The sequence below is a fragment of the Odocoileus virginianus genome, unplaced genomic scaffold (assembly GCF_023699985.2).
Source record: "Odocoileus virginianus isolate 20LAN1187 ecotype Illinois unplaced genomic scaffold, Ovbor_1.2 Unplaced_Contig_13, whole genome shotgun sequence".
NCBI classification, from domain to species: domain Eukaryota; kingdom Metazoa; phylum Chordata; class Mammalia; order Artiodactyla; family Cervidae; genus Odocoileus; species Odocoileus virginianus.
Genome location: NW_027224330.1, coordinates 1,731,774 through 1,755,102, shown reverse-complemented (window position 1 = coordinate 1,755,102; position 23,329 = coordinate 1,731,774). Strand labels below are relative to the sequence as shown.

The 23,329-nt window shown below is 37.5% G+C and overlaps 1 protein-coding gene across 1 annotated transcript; it reads right to left on the bottom strand.

The window, feature by feature from the left end:
* Positions 1–22,882: 22,882 nt before the first annotated feature.
* On the bottom strand, positions 22,883–23,071 carry SMIM31 (small integral membrane protein 31). The gene has a single exon (XM_070464063.1). The coding sequence runs from the start codon at positions 23,069–23,071 to the stop codon at positions 22,883–22,885; it is 189 nt and encodes a 62-aa protein (XP_070320164.1).
* Between the last annotated feature and the right edge of the window lie 258 nt (positions 23,072–23,329).

Here is a 23,329-nt window from a genome sequence, read left to right as displayed (position 1 = left end):
GCATCAAATGGGGAAGGAAATAGCCCCCCAAATCCAAGAAACCCAGAGAGTCCCAAACAGGATAAACTCAAGGCAAAACACCCCAAGACCCCAAGACACATAATAATCAAATTAACAAAAGTTAAACACAAAGAGTAAATATTAAAAGCAGCAAAGGAAAAGCAACAAATAACACACAAGGGGATTCCTTGTGTGTTAACCTAAGGATAACAGTTGATCTTTCAGGTCAACTCTTCAGGCCAGAAGGGAATGGCAGGACATACTTAAAGTGATGAAAGAGAAAAACCTACAACCAAGATTATTCTACCCAGTAAGAATCTCACTTAGTTATGAAAGAGAAATCAAAAGCTTTACAGAGAAGCAAAAGCTAACAGAATTCAGTACAACCAAACCAGCTCTTCAACAAATTCTAAAAGAATTTCTCTAGACAGGAAACACAGAAACGATTTATTAGAATGAACTCAAAACAAGAAAGTAAATGGTAAGGATCATACTTAATAATTACTTTAAATGTACACGGGTTAAATGCTCCAGCAAAAAGATAAAGACTGGCTGAATGGATACAGAAATAAGACCCCTATATACGCTGTCTACAAGTGACCCACCTCAAACCTAGGGACACATACAGACTGAAAGTGAACGGCTGGAAAAAGGCATGTAAATGGAGACCAAAAAAAAAAAAAAAAAGCAGGAGTAGCAATACTCATATCAGATAAAATAGACTTTGAAAAAAAGACCATGATAAGAGACAAAGAAGGACACTACATAATGATCAAGGGATCAATCCAAGAAGAAGATATAGCAATTATAAATATATGTGCACCCAACATGAAAACACCCCAACATGGAAGCCAAATGCTAACAAATATGAAAGGGGAAATTAACAGTAACATATTATCAGTGTGGGCCGTTATGGATAAATCAACCAGACAGAAAATTAGCAAGGAAACACAAACTTTAAATGATACAGTGGACCAGTTAGACCAAATAGATTTATACAGGGCTTTTCACCCCAAAACAATGGATTTTACCTTCTGTTCAAGTGCACACAGAACATTCTCCAGGATACATCACATCCTGCACTACAAATCTAGCCTTGGTAAATTGAAGAAATGAAGAAACAGAAAATCTAAACAAACCAATCACAAGCACGGAAATCAAAACTGTAATAAAAAATCTTCCAACAAACAAAAGCCCTGGACCAGATGGCTTCTTAGGTGAATTCTACCAAAAATTTAGAGAAGACCTAATATCTTTCCAACTCAAGCTCTTCCAGAAAATTTCAGAGGAAGGTAAACTCCTAAACTCATTCTATGAGACCACCATCACCCTAATATAAAAATCAGACAAAGATGTCACACACACACAAAAGAAAAGAAAACTACAGGCCAATATTACTGATGAATATAGATGCAAAAATCCTCAAAAAAATTCTAGCAAACAGAATCCAACAACACATTAAAATATTATATATCATGACCAAGTGGACTTTATCCCAGGGATGCAAGGATTCTTCAATACTTACAAATCAATCAATGTGATACACTATATTAACAAATTGAAAGATAAAAACCATAAAGATAAAGAACATTACAGCATACTAACACATATATATGGAATTTAGAAAGATGGTAACGATAACCCTATATACAAAACAGAAAAAGAGACATAGATGTACAGAACAGACTTTTGGACTCTGTGGGAGAAGGTGAGGGTGGAATGTTTCGAGAGAACAGCATCGAAACATGTATATTATCTATGGTGAAACAGATCATCAGCCCAGGTTGGATGCATGAGACAAGTGCTCGGGCCTGGTGCACTGGGAAGACCCAGAGGGATCTGGTGGAGAGGGAGGTGGGAGGGGGGATCGGGATGGGGAATACATGTAAATCCATGGCTGATTCATGTCAATGTATGACAAAACCCACTACAATATTGTAAAGTAATTAGCCTCCAACTAATAAAAAAAAAAAAACTAACATATGATAATAGATGCAGAGAAACACTTTGACTGAACTTAACACCCATTTATGACAAATGCTCTCCAGAAGCAGGCATAGAAGGAAAATACCTCAACATAATAAAAGTCATATATGACAAACCCTCAACAATCATTATCCTCAATGGCGAAAACTGAAAGCATTTCCTCTGAAAGCTTTTGCACAATGAGAGAAACTATAAGCAAGGTGAAAAGGTGACCTTCAGAATGGGAGAAAATAATAGCAAATGAAACAACTGACAAAGAATTAATTTCCAAAATATACAAGCAGCTCATGCAGCTCAATATCAGAAAAATGAACAACCCAATCAAAAAGTGGGCCAAAGAACTAAGCAGACATTTCTCCAAAGAAGACATACAGACGGCTAATAAACATATGAAAAGATGCTTACCATCACTCATTATTAGAGAAATGCAAACCAAAACCACAGTTTTGGTATCATCTCATGCTGGTCAGAATGGTTGTCATGAAAAAATCTATAAACAATAAATGCCGGAGAGAGTGTTGAGAAAAGGGAACCCTTTTATACAGTTGGTAGGAATGCAAACTGGTATAGCCACTATTGACAACAGTGTGGAGATTCCTTAAAAAATTGGAAATACAACTGCCATACGACCTAGCAATCCCACTGCTGAGTATACACACCAAGGAAACCAGAATTTAAAGAGACACGTGCACCCCAATGTTCATTGCAGTATTGTTGGCAACAGCCAAGACATAGAAGCAGATGTCTGTCAGCAGATGAATGGATAAGAAAGTTGTGGTAAATATGCATGATGTAATATTACTGAGCTATAAAAAAGAATGCATTTAAGTCAGTTCTAGTGAGGTGGAAGAAAATAGAGCCTGTTATACACAGTGAAGTAAATCAGAAAGAGAAGTACCAGTACAGTATATTAATGCATATATATGGAATTTAGAAAGATGGTAATGATGATCCTAAATGCAAGGCAGCAAAAGAGACACAGATGTGAAAAACAGACTTTTGGACTCTGGGTGAAGATGAGGAAGGGATGATTTGAGAGAATAGCACTGAAACATGTATATTACCATATGTAAAAGAGATGACCAGTGCAAGTTCAATGCATGAAGCAGGGCATTCAAAGCTGGTGCTCTGGGACAATCCAGAGGGATGGGGTGGAGACGGAGTGGGGAGGGGATTCAGGATGGGAGGACACATGTGTACCTGTGACTGATCATGTCAATGTGTAGCAAAAACCACCACAATATTGTAAAGTATCTTCCAATTAAAATAAATTAATTAATTAAAAAAAGAATAAAACACACACACACACACACACAAGAATCAGGGCATCCCCTGATACTAACGAGGACTACATCTCACTCAAGTCCCCCAGGAAAATGCTTTGCTGAGCCTGTCTGGAGTGCCAGCCAGCCCACATTCCCCTCCGAAGCCAGTCACACACCTACCACACTTCAAGTGTTATCAATCATTATCAATCGAATTTCCTGGGGAAACAGAACTCATTCTTAAATTCTCTTTTACCCAGAATTGATTTGAATAAATCAGTCTAATGCTGTCTCTGCAATGGAACCAATTGTAAAAGAAAAAAAAAAAAAAACAAACTTTATTTGCTCAGCCTTAAAAGCAGTTGAAGCTTTCTTCTTCCCATTCCAGGGCTGATGGAAGGAAAGGAAGCACACATATTAAATTTGACAAAGGAGGAGTCCTCAAAAGGTGAGGACCCAAGATCCTTCCAGGATTCCCCAGCAAGGGGATCCCCTGCAGCTTCATACCTGGAAAAGAGGCCAAAGATGACTAATTGGGGTTTATCTGCTCCTGATGCCAATACCTTGATAGGACACCTGCTGTGCTCAGCCAGAGGCTTGAGGAAGCAAGGCTTCCCTGAAAACTCCTGTTTTCCTGGCTCTTCTGATTTCTCTCCTCTCAGAAAGGACACAGAAGAGCTAACCTCCACTGAGTCCTGCCAACGTGCCAGGCACTGCATCAAATCTCAAAGGCATGTCCAGTTCAGGGATCCCAGTGATAATATCAGGCTTCCTTTCTATTCTACAGGTGTACCCAAAGTCTTGTCTTCCTCAGGTGGCTGCACCAGTTTATTTTGCATTCATCCCAGTAGCACATGAATATTCAGATATTCTGCTTGTTTGGTATTTTTTATTGTTTGTTTCAATTTAGTCATTTTAGTATCTCATTGTGGCTTTCAGTTTGTCTGGCTAATTTTTAGAATTTTATAATCCAATTCACATTTTCTGAACTTGCTAAAATCATTTTATATAAATGAAGTATTGAAAAACTAAAACATAAGTTTTTGCTTCCAATGGCCCTTCACTCTGTTCTTCCTCACTCTAGAACTGCTGGTCCTTTCACAGCTTCTATTGTAAGAGAGGCCAGTTTTACAATGTTAGGGACATGCATGCTTATAGACCCTTGAGCAAAAAAGGAGAAGCGAAAAGCCATGCCCTTTTTATGTATAACTAAGGAATTATCTGTCTGAATGGATGTGTTCCTCAGAGTTCACTGGGAAAAGGAAAACTCAGTGGTCCTCGGTATCTCCCACAGTGTCTGGTGGGAAGTGAATTCCACAGAAGCAGTACCTTGGCACAGTACAGCAAGACTTTTTCTTAAATGCAAGTGTCTGTAAAACATTTCCCTCTACTGACTGGCTGCTGAAAGTAGTTCTAAGAAATCATAGAGAGGAAAAATGTTGCTACCTGCTGTTATTCCCACTTCTAATGACCCTAATACTATTAAACTGCTTACTTACATCTTGTCTTTTCAAATATCCCTCTGATCAAATATTAAATTGGTCCCCCTGTTTCCTTGAATTAGGTGTGTCAGGAGTATTGATGCAGAGAGGATGCTATGATTTCATTTACAATGAATTTGAAATTTCCCTCAGCAATAAGCAGCTGTAGCCCTAAATCATCCCAGTCAGGCTCTTGGCTTCCAGGTGGGAGAAACAGAGAGCGTGACCTCCATCCTTGCCTTGGTCCTGCCTTCTTAACTAGGACTGTGTGCTTCATAAGAGCACAAGATGCCCAATGAGAACAGAAAGATTGCAGAAAATTAGTCCTGAATCTATATATAAAAACAGTGAATCTCCAGACCTGCCAGCAATCTTAAGTGGACTATTATCAATAGCAACTTTTCTCATTTTTATAAAGTAAAGTCAGAGGGGTCCAATTCAGGATCCAGGCATTTTACTTCCAACAATTTAACTGGAAACTTTGGTGCCTGTGGCCTTTAGCACCCGCAGTACCACACTGTGAATATTGGTTCAGAATGTCTAGGAGTTCACCCACACGGCATGGAAATAGTCCAGGATGATTACCATGCCAGTTGGACCTGTATTCCTAGAGAATCAGAAATGCATACACACAGTCGTCACAGGCATTAGGCATTCTTTAGGACCTCACTGCTATCCTAATGCTGAAACTCCCTGGGACCAAAGGGTGTTGTATTTACATTACAATTTAAGCAATTTATTTTCAAGCATAGGTAATTGGAAACAAGACTTCAAAGGAACCAAAGAAGATGTAGTCAGTACACTGGCTTTCCATTTGTACCATTTGTTTTCAATATTATTTTACATTTTTCCAGGGTGGGTTGGAAGCTATTGTTTATTTACAAAAAGTTCACTAATATAGTAAGTAATGGTTGGTGGTCTTTGCTTATGGAATTTAGGTGTGAGGGTTAATTTCACAACTCACCCTCAGACCCACAACTAGATCTGAATCAGTCCAACTTTCCACATTCATGTCTGACTCCTCTGAGCTGATTAAAAACACAAGCTGCAATCATGCACCAGACCAAGACCCCACATCTCCTTAGCTGGGGCCTTGGGCATTTTGCTCCAGGGAGTTTTGTTTCCTAATCTTTGAAGCAGAGGTGATGATCCACACTTACTTTAAAGGGTGGTCATGAGTCTCAAATGAGGAGTAAACAGGTTAAGTGTTTGGCATGAAGTAAACATTCAAAATAGTGTTATTTTCTCTACAGATATCATCAGTTCTTATTTTACAGACAACTCAAATTCTGTATGAAAGATTAAAAAAAAATTTCTATCAAGTTGTCAACTATAACTCTCTGAATGTGTTTTTGTACTTTCAGATTAACATAGCAGTATTTGACACATATGTTTATCATACAACTAGAGTTGTTATTGTTTTGTGTTTCCTTGTGGTTTTTGGAAAAGACTATAGTACTATTGCACCCTCCTGGTCACAATTACATGAGTAAAACCTGCATTAGCCATGCACTGGTTTTGTAGAGATCATTTAATGATAAATGATCTTGGTGTTTGATTAGCATGGAATAATTGGGTGATTTTCCTTTACAAACAAATATATTTAAACCTTCTTTATTGGCATACTCATACAACATGCAAAGCAGAGAAATTTGTTCAAAGATGAGAAATCTATTCACTTTGTGCTCATCTGACTTCATGGTTTTTGAAATTAGTCTTTTTTTAATTTCTATTTTTCAAGAAATTGTTTTCAAAATTCCAGTAGTACTGAGTGGAAACACATCGATTGTCCCTACCTTATCTAGGCTACTTGTGGCCAGCATTGTCTTTCCACTGTGGTCTCAGGAACCTTTTAAAATGTATACCTAATCATATCTTCCCACCTCTCCACTTAAAATCATTAACTGTTGTACCCTCGCTTCTTGGGTAAAATCAGAAATCCTGAACTTGGGTTCCAGTTCCCTTGCCTCCCTTGTCCCAGACACCCTGTCTGACCCTCTGTCATCAAACCACACTAGATGTCCTATTAGTTCTCTGTGCCCCTTTCCACTGAATGGCCTCTCTGTTCAGTGACTTCAAAGGCAGAATGTGGTTCTCTTTCCTCCTTCTCTCCTCTTGCCTTATACTGAACTCCATCAACTCACAGCTTAAATGTCATTTGTTCAGAGACGTTTTTCTGTCTCTCTTCTGTCTAGCCAAATTTCCATATTATACACACCTTGCCACCTTTTATTTCTTCTTAGCATTTATCGTAGATGCAATAGAATAGTTACCTGGTTAAATATTTAATGTCAAAGCTTAGAAATACTGTGCATGTACGTTTATGAGGGCAATTTTATTGATTGAAAGAGTCAATATTTGCCTAAATAAAATATTAGTGAATACAGGCTAAACTTTCAATCAGTATTTTCCAAATGCATGATTGAATGGCATATTCAGTACCATACTGTCAACGTCTAGAATACAGCAGATGTTCAATGAATATTTGTTCAATGACTGAATGAAAATGTCTGTTCAGAAGAGAGCTACAGCAATGTGGAACCAGCTGCAGGGGATTACAGTGAGGAACCCTCCGACATGAGAGCCAGAGATCCTGTCAGGGTGACCACGAGTTCACAGGGTTTTTTAGGTGGAGACTTTTGCTTACGTGGGAGTATAGAGGTCATTGCACTTGTGTCAGGGTATATGGTCTGCTGCTTACTGGCAACCCACTCCAGTATTCTTGCCTAGAAAATCCTATGGACAGAGGAGCTTGGTGAGCTACAGCCCATAAGGATGCAGAGTCAGACATGACTGAGCACACATGCCCTACACTGCAAATGTATACATATGTGTACATGCATGTTTGCAGTTACATGCATACTCAGTTGTGTCTGACTCTATGTGACCCCATGGACTGCAGTCTGCCAGGCTCCTCTGTCCATGGAATTATCCAGGCAAGAATACTGGAGTGGGTTGCCATTTCCTCCTCCAGGCAAGCTTCCCAACCTGGGAATCTACTGCATGGCAGGCGGATTCTTTACCACTATATATGCATGTACCTCTTTATATATGCATATATATATATATATATACACATACATATCTGTATATATACAAATATACATATATACTTTTGTGTATATATATACATGTATGTATATTTGTATGTATATATAAGCAGACATACATACAAATACCTACATAAACCTAAAAGTGCAAGCCAGATCTTGTCCCATTCAGTAGCATTCTGTGTCACTTACTGAACTTCTGGGTATTTCTGTGACAGTGCATGTGGAGATTTCCCAGCTACTACATAGTATTCCTCTGTGCACCTAATATGAGTCGTCATTGTTTTCACTTTCCACTACAATAAACATGACTCTATTGAACATCCTTGTCCAATTTGATTTCTTATCCTTTCTGGGTGCACTGGGAAGACCCAGAGGGATCGGGTGGAGAGGGAGGTGGGAGGGGGGACCGGGATGGGGAATACATGTAAATCCATGGCTAATTCATTTCAATGTATGACAAAAACCACTGCAATGATGTAAAGTAATTAGCCTCCAACTAATAAAAATAAATGGAAAAAAAATAATAAAAAATAAAATATGAACAAAAAATAAATAAATAAATAATAAGCTTTCTTAGGGAGAAAAATCCCTTTAAATGGAAAAAAAAATAAAATAAAATGATTGATTGCTTCCTACTTTTACACTCTACATTTAGATCTTTTTCCATGTGGCAAAAGCCTGGTGTTTAGTTATAGAGTAGCTGTAGAACCAAGGGCTTCCCAGGGGATTCAGTGGTAAAGAATCTGCCTGCCAAAGCAAGAGACTTAGGTTCAATCCCTTGGTTGGGAAGATTCCCTGGAGGAAGAAATGACAAACCAACTGCTCCAGTATTCTTGCCTAGAAGATTCCATGGACAGAGAAGCCTCAGCAAATCTTTCCAGATTAAAAGAGGTATCTTTTCTTCCTTTGGAAAAAAGTCATGTCTGCTACAGAGCTGAGAAGAAGGCTGTCAGCATATACTTTTATCTACTAGTGTCACCAAGCAAACCAAACCAAAACAAAAAAACACCAAAAGAACAAAATATAATTATAGAAAAAAGACTAATTTCAACATAATTTTACTATGGAGCAAATAAATGATTTGTAGTAGGAGAAATGTCAAAAGAGTATTCTAGTAACACCAGCAAACCATTGGCCTAGCAGACAGCAAGCTGCCTAACTATAGCAGGCTGGTGGTTACAAAGTCACTTGAACAACCTCACCCTACAAACAGCAGATTACAGACTCAAAACAAAGAACAGTCTAAACAAAAATAATAATAAAATAATGAAAGCAGTAGTTATGATTTCATCCTTAAAATATGTAAGTAGTGTTTTTTCTAAAGTATTTTGTCATATTTTAATTTTTACAGCAGCTTTGCATGGGTAATTATTATTATATAGGTGAAGTGAGCCTTGGAGTATTTATAAAGTTTGCTCAAGTTACTGCAAGTGAGTAATAGGGGCAGGAGTCAATTCATTTCTCTCTGACTCTAACACATATATTCTAACTGTTGCTTTCTAATGACCCTCCATCTAGTCTTTTCAGGTAGGAAGCGTGGGAAGGAAACACACTGACACTGTTGTATAACAGCTGCTGAAACATCTGGAGAAAATCTTAACAGAAAATGTTTTAGAATCTTACTAAGAGATTTCAAAATAATTTGAAACTTATCCTAATGAGGAAAAGAGTGACCAGTCTTGAACTTAATATCTTTCAAGCTCCATGCATCATGGTAGAGTCACCAAGACTCTCACCTGGTAGCTCCCACAGGGTCTGGTGTGCTGAGGGCGTGGTGAAGAGTTGTAAGCCCCTGTTTGTCAGGAGGCTGGACACTCCTTTGATGAAGGACCATTTCCTACCCAGGATACCCTTAAAATTCCCTGTTGGGTCACTTACAGTTTGCACTTCTTATTGGTCATTAGAGCAGGCAGTTTTCAAAGACAGGGCCTGGTGCAGGTGGACAATATAATCCAGGCAGGAAATAGGCTGCATCACACCATAGTTCTAAAGGTATAAGGAGGCAGTCACTCTAAGCTCTTCTAAACTGATACTGCAGTTTCACAGCTTTCACCTTGAAAACTAAATAACAATAAAACTGGTGGAAACTAATTCTTCATAATTCAAGGAAATAAAAGTAAGCAGGAGTCTGAATGATACAAAAAATGGATATACATAAAACTATTTGACTTTGCCATGCATTAATAATTTCTTCTGTCCAGCAGGCATATGCATACTTGTTATGTTCTGATTAAGGTTAAAATATATTTCTCCATTTGTGGGTATATCAAACCTGAACATTATAGGAAGTGCTCCAATGTACATGGGGCACATGGAGAGCCTCTCTGTATTGAGTTCTGTTTTCTGAGGTCATTTGTGAAGTATATCACTGAGTTTTCAAGAATAAGCCTTATAAATAGTTCACATCCTATCTCTGTACATAAACTAGCTTCATCATGGCAGTTCTGTTCATTCAGAATTACATGGGTCAGGATCCTGTTTATAAATAGTATTCCAATTTGTATTCTTTTGGTTTTTAGACACAGTACTGTGGAAATATCTACCTCATAAGTGTAATATGGGGATTAAATGATGAATATACATGAAACAGGGACTTCCCTGATGGCTCAGATGGTAAAGAATCTGCCTACAATGCAGGAGACACAGGTTTGATCCCTGGGTCAGGAAGATACCCTGGAGAAGGGAATGGCTACCCACTCCAGTATTTTTGCCTAGAGAATTCCATGGACAGAGGAGCCCGGCAGGCTATAGGGTTGAAAAGAGATGGACATGACTAAGCAACTAACACTTTCACTTTTTTTTACATATGTAAAACAATATGAGCTACTAGTAGTAGCAGTAGGAAAAGTTAGGGAATGAGTGAGATGATGTCTTCTGTTTATAATATTTGGAATTCATGTTAAACCTGTCTAAAGAAACAATCTCTGGGTATTTACTAATTTGGGACTTTCCTGGTGGTTCAGTGGTAAAGAATCAAGCCAGGAGACACAGGTTTGATCCTTGGGCTGGGAAGATGTCCTGGAGAAGGAAATGGCAACCCACTCTAGTATTCTTTCCTGGGAAATCCCATGACAGAGGAGACTGGAGGGCTACAGTCCATGGGGTTGCAAAAGAGTCAGCCATGACTTAGCAACAAATAACAACAACATATTTGTTAATTCACTCAGTATTTAATCATTGAGGACCGCCTATGTTCCAGACAGTGTTTTAAGTGCTGGAATGAAACAGTGACTAAGACAGACCCAATCTCTGCATTACAAGCTGGTATATGAGGGGAATGCAAAGTGGCATTTCTTTTCCTTTAAAACATTGCTTTTGGTGATTTACTATCTTATTTTTGCTTTAAATTTTCAGGGAAAATTCATACCAAGATAAAGGTATGATATGTGCAAGAATTACTATTTTCTGCTTTTCTCTATCTACTTTATTTCTCCTATAAGTCTACAAAGTTTAAGAGTGTGACTGGAGACTCGATAATTGTTTATTGTCACTCCATGCATAGCAGTGTCTTTTTGTAAACAGAATGAAATAAAAATATAATTTTCTGAATAGTCAAGCAATTTCGGTAACAAATTATAGAATTCTTATTATTTTGTAGTTGCATCTCCAATAAACACAAAGATTATATATATATATATATATATATATATATATGTATATATATATATTTTTTTCTTTTTCAATTTTGCTTTCTCCTCCAGGCACCACAGATTTGGTTTACTGGTTTTCATCTTTAGACATTGAAATCTCTCTCTAGAGAATCGAAACTAGCCCTGTTTCTTAGTCTACTTGTGTTGAGTGTCACAGAAGAGGGAAGGATGGGCATGTGGCATTACTCCCTACAGGGCAATGCCGTCCTCAAATACACAAGAAAGAGGTTTCATATTGCTTGATCATGTGATCCAGGGACTGGGAAACAGTTCTTAGGGCCAGGCAAGGGGGGCACAAGTTCATGTTAATAATGTATAAAAGTTCCACAGGGAGAATTCATTTTAGTTTGAGTGATTACATAAGGAGAAAATGAATTTAGGCTTGAAGAATAAGATTCAGATAGAAGAGAAGGAGGAGGGCATTATTAGTAGGTAAGAGGAAAATTCCCACTTGGAAGAAACCAAGAGCCTTAGGAATTTTTACTTTATTCTCTAGGTAATGATAAGTTAAACAAAGGTTTCTGCCTGGGAGATTGGCTTGTACCTTGTGAAAATGATTATGTACATTTACATTTCATTTGTACATATACATTGCTATACTTGATGCTATTACCTGAATTTAGAATTGAGACATGATTAGAACTTAATGGAATTTTATAGAACTTAATTGAAATTTAATATATCATGTGGTCTATTAGTTGGATTGATGTCAGCTTTAAAAAGAAAGATAAAGTATTAAAAAGTATTATACAAACTGCTAAAACATATGACTTGTGAGATTAAATATTGTCTTATGAAACTTTCAGTTGTGCACATATAGGTAAGTGTGTAGGTGGAGAATCTGGAAGTGGATTTCAGCCACAAAAAAAGTTTAAAACCAACAAGTTAGCATCTCTCATGAGAGAGATTCTTTACTAGTGAACACAGCTTTCTTTCCTAGATACTAGAAATAGTCATATTTCAACTAGTAGCTGTAGTTGCTAAAATATAGCAATATATTTTTTAGCTAAAATATAGTTGCCAAAAATATATATTATTTTTTATCATATGCATATCATATACATATCAGATTATCCTATATAGGAAGACAAAAATCAAAATAGGAATGATTTTGATTTTATTCAGAATCTTGTGATAGAGAAGTCACCCAAGTTTTGAGATCATGATGCCTCATCAGCAGGTTTCTCCTTAGCTTCACAGGGATTAGTGGGGACATTCTAGGTGGGATGCTTTATTTTTTTCCATTGTCCTGTCATCAGTGGAATTCCCCTTCAGTTAGCTGTGCAGGAAAAGTTTATCTCTTTGTGTTAGCTAATTTCAGGGGGAACAAACAACTCTAATCTCAGCCAAGCCATCCATGAGACAAAGAACAAGGAGCTTTCTGTCCTCACCAACAGGTTCAGGTAAAAGGGGAAAGGCCTGTGTTTGTCCCTGCCCTAGGTAAACAACAGAGCTCTTAAGAATCTTTAGGGGTCAAGAGAAAGAATGGACAGCAAGTCCTTCCCGCATTGTATGGAAAAGGTCTTCTTTGCAATGTTCCTGGAACACAAGAGCGAGGAGATTTTGGAAAACAAAAGCTTGGGGAATTTCCTAACTATAACTGCTTTACAGAAGCACAGAGCTCAGGTAAATATTGTCAGTTTCCTCCTCTGGTTTGGCTTTAAAGAAAGCATAGTACCAAATTTCACACCCACTTCCTACAAGTGGATAGATTTAAGAGCATTCATTCAGCATTCTTGGATAAAAACTGTTGACTGTATAATTCCGTAATAAGAAAGTTCTTTTTAATGATAGTAATAAATACTGGAAATGATCATTTAAAGTGAGTCTCCTTCCAGGGTAAAATTTAAAAAAAGACAGCTAAAAAAACAAGTGAATGGACCTTTATCTTGAAAAATAAAATAATAAAAATAAATTTATTGTATCACTTATTTAATAAAAGGGAACTTGTAGCTGCAGCTCTAAGCTAATTTTAACATAAAGAATGGAGGAGGCATTGGTTTGGGGGGCCATAACTTCATACAACACTCTTTACTTGTGGTTTCCATTGCGCAATTTTATGGAGGATACATTTTGCAAAAAATATTCAAGATTTCATTAGTTTCCTGAGATGTCTTTCTATCTTTTGAGAGTCACTTTATTTTTGAGGTTTCTGTACATCTTTCTTTTCCTCATCTGGTAGGCAGTATAACTCTATTAAATGTTCATTTGTGAATGGCTTTGTCTGAGTGACTCCAAGAGTCTTTACCATTCCCTGACATCACATTTTTATCTTTTATATGTGATTTCATCTTCTCATTGATGGGTATTGAATAGGTTATATTGGTATATACTATATTTAAGACAAATATCTTGACCCAGTGTGTGGGTTGCCTGAGTTAAATTTTCTTGGTTCTGTAGTAAATATTTTCCTTTAGTTTATAATGACTCTTATTGCCCTGTTAAAATTCCTGATCATGAAGACTTCAAAAGAGAAAACTTCACTAGCAGTCGCCCTTGTGCATTTCCATGCTTTAGTTCATGTAAGTCTCACTTCAGTTCTATGAGGCAAGTGTCATTTTATACCTAGCACATGACAGACAAAGGCTTTGGGAATTTGTGCAATATTCTTAAGTCACAGAGCAACCAATGGCAAAACCAGGACAGGAACACAGGAATCTTTAATAACACAATTTGTACTTTTCACTGAAATGGGATGCTAGTCTTCTCACCAAAACTATTCATTTCTATTTTCCTCACCTTTATTTTTCCCTTTGCTTGGATTTCTTTATCTACTTACTGGAAATTTAGCTTTAGCTTATATGTTTTTAGTCAATTTAAGTTCTTTGTAGGAAAAAAGAGAGATGCAAAAAGCAAATACCTTTTTCAAGGGAATCTGGAGAGAAAGTGCACCAGATTCTGGATCCTATGAACTGGAGTCCCACTTGTGCTCTTCACTTATTAGCCCAGGAGTCTGAGGTCAAAGCTAAAGCTTGAAAGTCCTCACTTGTAAACAGTGAGGTTACTATTACTTTTCTCATATGGTTATTTTAAGATTAAACACATTAACAAAATAATCTAAAGTGTTTAGCATCTTGCCTTTTACATGGAAGGCACATAATAAACATTTCCATCATCACTGGTTTTATGCTGACAATGAGACAGGTAGTCCAGTAAACAGTGTCCTGGGCTGGGGAAAAGTAGTCCTGCATCATTCTGGTTTCACTACCTTTATGACTTTAATTTTTCTCAATTTGTAAGTCATCAAGATAAGATAGCCATTTTTTTTGTCCAGGTTGAGTGGGTTCTTAAGACTTTTTCGGAAATGCACCATCTAAGTTAATTCTATAATTATCAACTGACAATTTTTATATTTTGTTACTTTGAAGCTAGGCAATATGATACTGATGTAAGCACCTATGACTCTCAAAGGACATCAATAATGATCTGGGATGACTAGTTCTGAGTGCTTGGGTAAAGCAAGAATCTACTGGTATCATTAAAAAGTCCATGGGAGACAATACTTTTGATCACAGTGGTGGCAGGTGAAGCTTCCTTCCCCAGACAAGATTTATTTTGGGATACATGGTTTTCTACAGTGACTGAATTCTGCTTTTATTGGACTCAGGTTTGCAAACAAGCACTATGTTACATTTGACTTTAAATTTTAAAATATATCTTATGGTCTAGAACAAAAGCAGCATCCTTATGTATCTCTGAAAATTCAAATGTAAACAATCTATGTAACTTCAGTTAAGGATCAAAATAGCCAAACTTCTTCCAGGGAGAAGAGATGAATTGACTGTCTTTGAAAAACATTTTCTGGAGACTTCTTAGAATAATGGGAAAAATGTGGGTTCTTGGTCAGTTTCTCAAAAAGTAAAATTTTCTGAAATGTCTCAGGTCTTTGTCACACTTTACACCCTCTTTCAATAAAGAAAGTTATCTTAACTGTTTCCTTATAGAAAGGCATAGAGTAAGAGAATTGAGAATGTTAATTACAAGTGATATAATGGATGCACAAACTATTAAGAGTTTTAGAAATCTTGCAATGCTAAAATTTTCTGATTTTTTAAAGAATAGCTCTCATAACCAGGACCTATTATATAGAACAGGGAACTATACTCAGTATTTTGTCTGAGTATCTAAGGGAAACTAATCTGAAAAGTAGACATATATAGCTGAATCACTGTGCTGTACAGAAACTAGCATAGCATTGTAAATCAACTATACTTCAATTGATTACAATTTTTTTCAAAAAAAATTTAAGAATGATTTTCAATGATTCTCACCTCTTCTAAAGACATAAAATATTTTCTTAAATGTTAAATTATCCACTTTTGATGTGTTAGGACTTGAGACAGGATTGTACTGAAAGCTGAAACCATCTCCTCCTGTTCTGGGTGCCCTGTGCCATGTGGCGCCTTGATTGCTGGAACGCAGAAAACAGCCACATGGCCAAGCTCCCTCCTCCCCTGCTGCATACAGATGAGTCTGACTTCCTGGGGTCTGGGACTGTCACATCTGTGGCTTGGCTAGTCTTCTGGATGATGGTTGTCACCTGGGAGCCTGTTAGAAATGCAGAAATGCCCCACCCAGACCTACTGAACATAGTCTACTTTTTCATAAAATCTCTATATGATTTGTATGCAAGTTAGAGCTTGAGAGCCTCTGCCCTCACATGGGAGGTTGAGTCATATGCTCACTTCTTTTAGGTTTAAGAAAGACCTTATTAAAATGTGTGGCTCCTCTTTTGACCTCTGAAAGTCTTCAGAAGATACTGGTCAATGATCAGTTCTGTTCAATTCCTGGCTGGACTTGAGATGCATTCAAAGTTATAGCTGATTTTTAAATCTCATATATTTAATTTTTCATTTCAGCAGTTTTCTTATTTGGAATTCACCCCACCCACCTTACTCCATCAATATCTACTGCACCAGGGTGGTCATCTCTTTCCGTAAAGTCCTCCTCAATTCCCCTGAGGAAAAGCTTCTGTTATGATCTCATCATCCTTTATCAAAACCTATGGTCAAACATTAACTGAGCCTACTCTGGTTATATAACTGAATCCTGCATGAGACTATGCCAGTTTCTGACATAGGAACTGAGTCTCTTCAGCTTTAGATTCACCGTTACTCAGGGCAGAGCCTATTAGATTTTTAATAAACATGTGAAATTAAATGTCTCTCAAATTTGCTTTTAATGGCTCCTGTAATCCACTGCTTGTGTCATAAAGGAAATCAAGAGACATCTGTTATTAATGAAGGTGTATTTTATTCATGGATCTTATGACATTTAGGAAAGCATATATATTTTGTACTTTCATGCAAAATTGTGCTGTAACTGACCTGGTGGTTATGAAGGGAAGCAGGAGTGTTCTTTGATGGAAATCCTTGAGCAGAATTCTAGTTCTGTTAGTGTAACAGTATTTAAGGGGAAGAATTGCTTTAGCTTGGAAAATAAACATCATATATAGGAGAAACAGAATTGAAGAAAAAGGAAATTATGAAAAATGGAGTATATAAGTGTAAAAGAAAGGTAAATTTCTATGACTGGCTCAGCCCCTGGATCAAAACTGGGGAGTCACAGGGGTGCAGACAGTGGACAGGAACTTGGAATTGGGAGCCTGTGCTCTAGTTTTAGCTCTTTTACTAACTAACTGAGTACTTGAGAAACTTGCTAAACATTTGTGGGTCTCAGATGTTGTCACATCTGAAAGTGCTTCTTAACCAAAGATGAAAGCTAGATAAATTGGGAGTGGAGGAGGCTTTGCTTAAAGACACAGTCAAGTATAACATCCAGAGATACATTTTTGCTTGGCTTGTGATGGGTGCCAAGCATAATGCATCTTTCTGATATTTATTTCTGGTTAAGCATCAGTGAATTAGATGCTCTCTTAACATTCCTTATAGCTCTAATGGTCCCTGATTTAATGACTACAGCCCTAGAGTGTATGTGTGGTTATAAGTTCACGTGTCTGGCAGACAGTGCTGATTGTACTCCTCTTCCTGTAGGAACAAACCCACAGTTTTTGCTTGCTACATGCCTTATAGAATAACTATTACATTTCCCAGTTTTCCTGTGGGTATGGCCATGGACTAAATTCTGGCCAAAGGGATGTGGTATATGCAGATTCTGGCAGCGTCCTTAGTATAGGTGTGCCTTCTTCCTTCTTGCTGACTGGCATCCAACGATACATTGGCCAGACTTGGGAGCTGCAGCAGGAGATTGGAGAGAACACGAGACAGCGTGGCCTGGGTCCAGGACCCCAGGGAGTGCATTACGTCAGCCCAGAACTTACTACTCCCAGGTTTTCTTTATGTGTGAGATAAAGACACTACTATTTAGTTAAAATAATTGCTCAAACTACTGCACAATTGCACTCATCTCACACGCTAGCAAAGTAATGCTCAAAATTCTCCAAGCCAGGCTTCAACCGTACATGAACCATGAACTTCCAGATGTTCAAGCTGGATTTAGAAAGGGCAGAAGAACCAGAGATCAAATTGCCAACATCTGTTGGATCATCAAAAAAGCAAGAGAGTTCCAGAAAAACATCTACTTCTGCTTTATTGACTATGCCAAAGCCTTTGACTGTGTGGATCACAACAAACTGTGGAAAATTCTTCAAGAGATGGGAATTACCAGACCACCTGACCTGCCTCTTGAGAAACCTGTATGCAGGTCAGGAAGCAACAGTTAGAACTGGACATGGAAAAACAGACTGGTTCCAAACAGGAAAAGGAGTACATCAAGGCTGTATATTGTCACCCTGCTTATTTAACTTATATGCAGAGTACATCATGAGAAATGCTGGACTGGATGAAGCACAAGCTGGAATCAAGATTGCTGGGAGAAATATCAGTAACCTCAGATATGCAGATGATACCACCTTATGGCAGAAAGTGAAGAAGAACTAAAGAGCCTCTTGATGAAAATTAAAGAGGAGAGTGAAAAAGTTGGCTTAAAACTCAACATTCAAAAAACTAAGATCATGGCATCTGGTCCCATCACTTCATGGCAAATAGATGTGGAAACAATGGAAACAGTGACAGACTTAATTTTCTTGGGCTCCAAAATCACTGCAGATGGTGACTGTAGCCATGAAATTAAAAGATGTTTGCTCCTTGGAAGAAACATTATGATCAAAAATTAAAAAGCATACTTATCAAGTCACTCAGTCAAGTCTGACTCTTTGCAATCCCATGGGCTGTAGCCTACCAGGCTCCTCCATCCATGGGATTTTCCAGGCAAGAATACTGAAGTGGGTTGCCATTTCCTTCCTCTCTAGGAGATCTTCCCAACCCAGGGATTGAACCCCAGTCTCCCACATTATAGGCAGATGCTTTACCATCTGAGCCACCAGGGAATTAAAAAAAAAAAAAAAAACAAGACATACTAGACCGCATATTAAAAAGCAGAGATATTACTTTGCCAACAAAGGTCCATCTAGTCAAGGCTATGGTTTTTCCAGTAGTCAAGTATGAATGTGAGAGTTGGACTATAAAGAAAGCTGAGCACTGAAGAGTTGATGCTTTTGAACTGTGGTGTTGGAGAAGACTCTTGAGAGTCCCTTGGACTGCAAGGAGATCCAACCAGTCCATCTTAAGGGAAATCAGTCCTGAATATTCATTGGAAGGGATGATGCTGAAGCTGAAACTCCAGTACTTTGGCCACCTGATTCGAAGAACTGACTCATTGGAAAAGACTCTGATGCTGGCAAAGATTGAAGGTGGGAGAAGAAGAGGACGACAGAGGATGAGATGGTTGTATGGCATCACGAACTCAATGGAAATGAGTTTGAGTAAACTCTGGGAGTTGGAGATGGACAGGGAGGCCTGGCATGCTGCAGTCCATGGTGTCGCATAGAGTTGGGCATCTCTGAGAGACTGAACTGAACTGAATTGCTATTTTGCTTTTACTCTTTCTTTCAACAAAACCCATTTAAATAAAACAATATGGAGCATGAAAAAGACATTATGAACTTCAATTAATTTTCCTAATCCTCATGTCAGTACAAAATGGAATGTTTATTTACAATGTTTTTGTTTGTTTATTTATTTTCTACAAGTGTTGTATGTCTATAAGACAGAGAGTAATAATGTATTTTACAGACAGCACTTCTGTCATAGTCAGAAGCTATTGAAGAGATAAAGAAACACAGTTTTATTTTTGCAATTTTGTCTTATTCTCTAAAACTTTGTGGGGTTTTTTTTTTTTTGCATATGTTATAGACATGTATATATATACATATATATACACACATTAAAATTTTTGTCCTCAAAAATTATCAGTTACTATTAATTTTCTGTAAAACATGGTGGGCCCTGAACTACAGTAAAATATTAAGAACAGCCATTTAAATTATACTTGTTATTTATTGGCAATGAGCAAACATGGTGTTGAGTTATTTAAATACTTCCACATAATTTTTGAAAGGTGTTTGGGCTTTGACAAGAGCTCATTAGTAAAAATCCTTTAACTCTTTCCCTTCCTATGTAGAGCTGAACAAAAATGCACATCCACACACATGATATACTTACAAATAATGGAATTTGTTTCTTGTGAAAAATTACCTCTAAAGACTTTGAAAGACATTGGACTTTTTTGCACATTTTAAGTTTCTGATGGGCAAAAATGATGAGGAACAGGAAGAGGATGGTGAAAGAAAAATTTTATATATATGTAAAATTTAGGGCAGTAAGATCCATCAATTTCTGGGATTAAAAGTCATGTTAAAATTCTGGGATGTGGGTCATAGAGGATCCTGCTGTGATTTATGTTGGAGAGTGTTTTGCCTATGTTCTCCTCTAGGAGTTTTATAGTTTCTGGTCTTACATTTAGATCTTTAATCCATTTTGAGTTTATTTTTGTGTATGGTGTTAGAAAGTGTTCTAGTTTCATTCTTTTACAGGTGGTTGACCAGTTTTCCCAGCACCGCTTGTTAAAGAGGTTGTCTTTTTTCCATTGTATATCCTTGCCTCCTTTGTCGAAGATAAGGTGACCATAGGTTCCTGGATTTATCTCTGGGCTTTCTATTCTGTTCCATTGATCTATATTTCTGTCTTTGTGCCAGTACCATACTGTCTTGATGACTGTGGCTTTGTAGTATAGTCTGAAGTCAGGGCGATTGATTCCTCCAGTTCCATTCTTCTTTCTCAGGATTACTTTGGCTATTCGAGGTGTTTGTATTTCCATACAAACTGTGAAATTATTTGTTCTAGTTCTGTGGAAAATACCGTTGGTAGTTTGATAGGGATTGCATTGAATCTATAGATTGCTTTGGGCAGTATAGCCATTTTGACAATATTGATTCTTCCAATCCATGAACACAGTATATTTCTCCATCTCTTTGTGTCCTCTTTGATTTCTTTCATCAGTGTTTTATAGTTTTCTATGTATAGGTCTTTTGTTTCTTTAGGTAGATATACTCCTAAGTATTTTATTCTTTTTGTTGCAATGGTGAATGGTATTGTTTCCTTAATTTCTCTTTCTGTTTTCTCATTGTTAGTGTATAGGAATGCAAGAGATTTCTCTGTGTTAATTTTATATCCTGCAACTTTACTGTATTCATTGATTAGCTCCAGTAATTTTCTGGTAGAGTCTTTAGGGTTTTCTATGTAGAGGATTATGTCATCTGCAAACAGAGAGAGTTTCACTTCTTCTTTTCCTATCTGGACTCCTTTTATTTCTTTTTCTTCCCTGATTGCTGTGGCCAAAACTTCCAAAACTATGTTGAATAGTAGTGGTGGAGTGGGCATCCTTGTCTTGTTCCTGATTTCAGGGGAAATGCTTTCAATTTTTCACCATTGAGGGTGATGCTTGCTGTGGGTTTGTCATATATAGCTTTTATTATGTTGAGGTATGTTCCTTCTATTCCTGCTTTCTGGAGAGTTTTAATCATAAATGGATGTTGAATTTTGTCAAAGGCTTTTTCTGCATCTATTGAGATAATCATATGGTTTTTATCTTTCAATTTGTTAATGTGGTGTATTACATTGATTGACTTGTGGATATTAAAGAATCCTTGCATTCCTGGGATAAAGCCCACTTGGTCATGATGTATGATTTTTTTAATATGTTGTTGGATTCTGTTTGCTAGAATTTTGTTAGGAATTTTAGAAGTAAAAGCAAAAATAAACAAATGGGACCTAATGAAACTTAAAAGCTTTTGCACAACAAAGGAAACTATAAACAAGGTGAAAAGACAGCCCTCAGATTGGGAGAAAATAATAGCAAATGAAGCAACAGACAAAGGGTTAATCTCAAAAATATACAAGCAACTCCTCCAGCTCAACTCCAGAAAAATAAATGACCCAATAAAAAAATGGGCTCAACAGACATTTCTCCAAGGAAGACATACAGATGGCTAACAAACACATGAAAAGATGCTCAACATCATTCATTATCAGAGAAATGCAAATCAAAACCACAATGAGGTACCATTACACGCCAGTTAGGATGGCTGCTATCCAAAAGTCTACAAGCAATAAATGCTGGAGAGGGTGTGGAGAAAAGGGAACCCTCTTACACTGTTGGTGGGAATGCAAATTAGTACAGCCACTATGGAAAATAGTGTGGAGATTTCTTAAAAAGCTGGAAATAGAACTGCCATATGACCTAGCAATCCCACTTCTGGGCATACACAGCAAGGAAACCAGATCTGAAAGAGACCCATGCACCCCAATGTTCATCGCAGCACTGTTTATAATAGCCAGGACATGGAAGTAACCCAGATGCCCATCAGCAGGTGAATGGATGAGGAAGCTGTGGTACATATACACCATGGAATATTACTCAGCCATTAAAAAGAAGTCATTTGAATCAGTTCTAATGAGATGGATGAAACTGGAGCCCATTATACAGAGCGAAGTAAGCCAGAAAGATAAAGACCATTACAGTATACTAACACATATATATGGAATATAGAAAGATGGTAACGATAACCCTATATGCAAAACAGAAAAAGAGACTCAGATGTATAGAACAGACTTGTGGACTCTGGGAGAAGGCGAGGGTGGGATGTTTCAAGAGAACAGCATTGAAACATGTATATTATCTAGGGTGAAACAGATCGCCAGCCCAGGTTGGGTGCATGAGACAAGTGCTCGGGCCTGGTGCACTGGGAAGACCCAGAGGGATCAGGTGGAAAGGGAGGTGGGAGGGGGGACTGGGATGGGGAATACATGTAAATCCATGGCTAATTCATTTCAATGTATGACAAAAACTACTCTAATGATGTAAAGTAATTAGCCTCCAACTAATAAAAATAAATGGAAAAAAAAAAGTCATGTGAATAGCTGTTACCATTTCCAAATGTTTCTTAATAAATAGGAGCAAAATATTATAGTAGATATTTCAGGCTATTAAACAAGCAAACTCTCTCTCTTTCTCTCTCTCTCTCACACACACACGCACAGACACACACACACACACACATCCCCTCAAACATACAATTAGAAACTAAATCAAATCAAATCATAGAGAAAGATGATTGGGTGGGGAAAGGAAATGGAGACTATTATGAAGAGCTGTCTCTCCTTACCTTCATTCTTCTCATCAGGGTCAGTGTAGATGGAAGCCAGGGTAAAGAAGGAAAAGATAACAAAAGCTAGTAAAATGAATGCCATTTCCAGGTTGGTAAATGGAAGTTCCATGAAAGACCACAAACTTCTTTACCTGCAATAGAAAGCAGACACTCACATAATAAACTCTGGTCCATAGACAGCTTGAGTAACTATTAATTTTAGAATGTGATTTACTGAAACTAAAGATATTTCTGTACACTTGGTGATAGCAAAAATGGAGTGTGGTCCTTTTTTTTTGAAATTTGGCCTCACCATCTGTGTAATTGAACTTAGAATTTACCGTGTAGATTGGAAGAGAACTTGGGTGTGTGAGTGGCAGTCAATTTA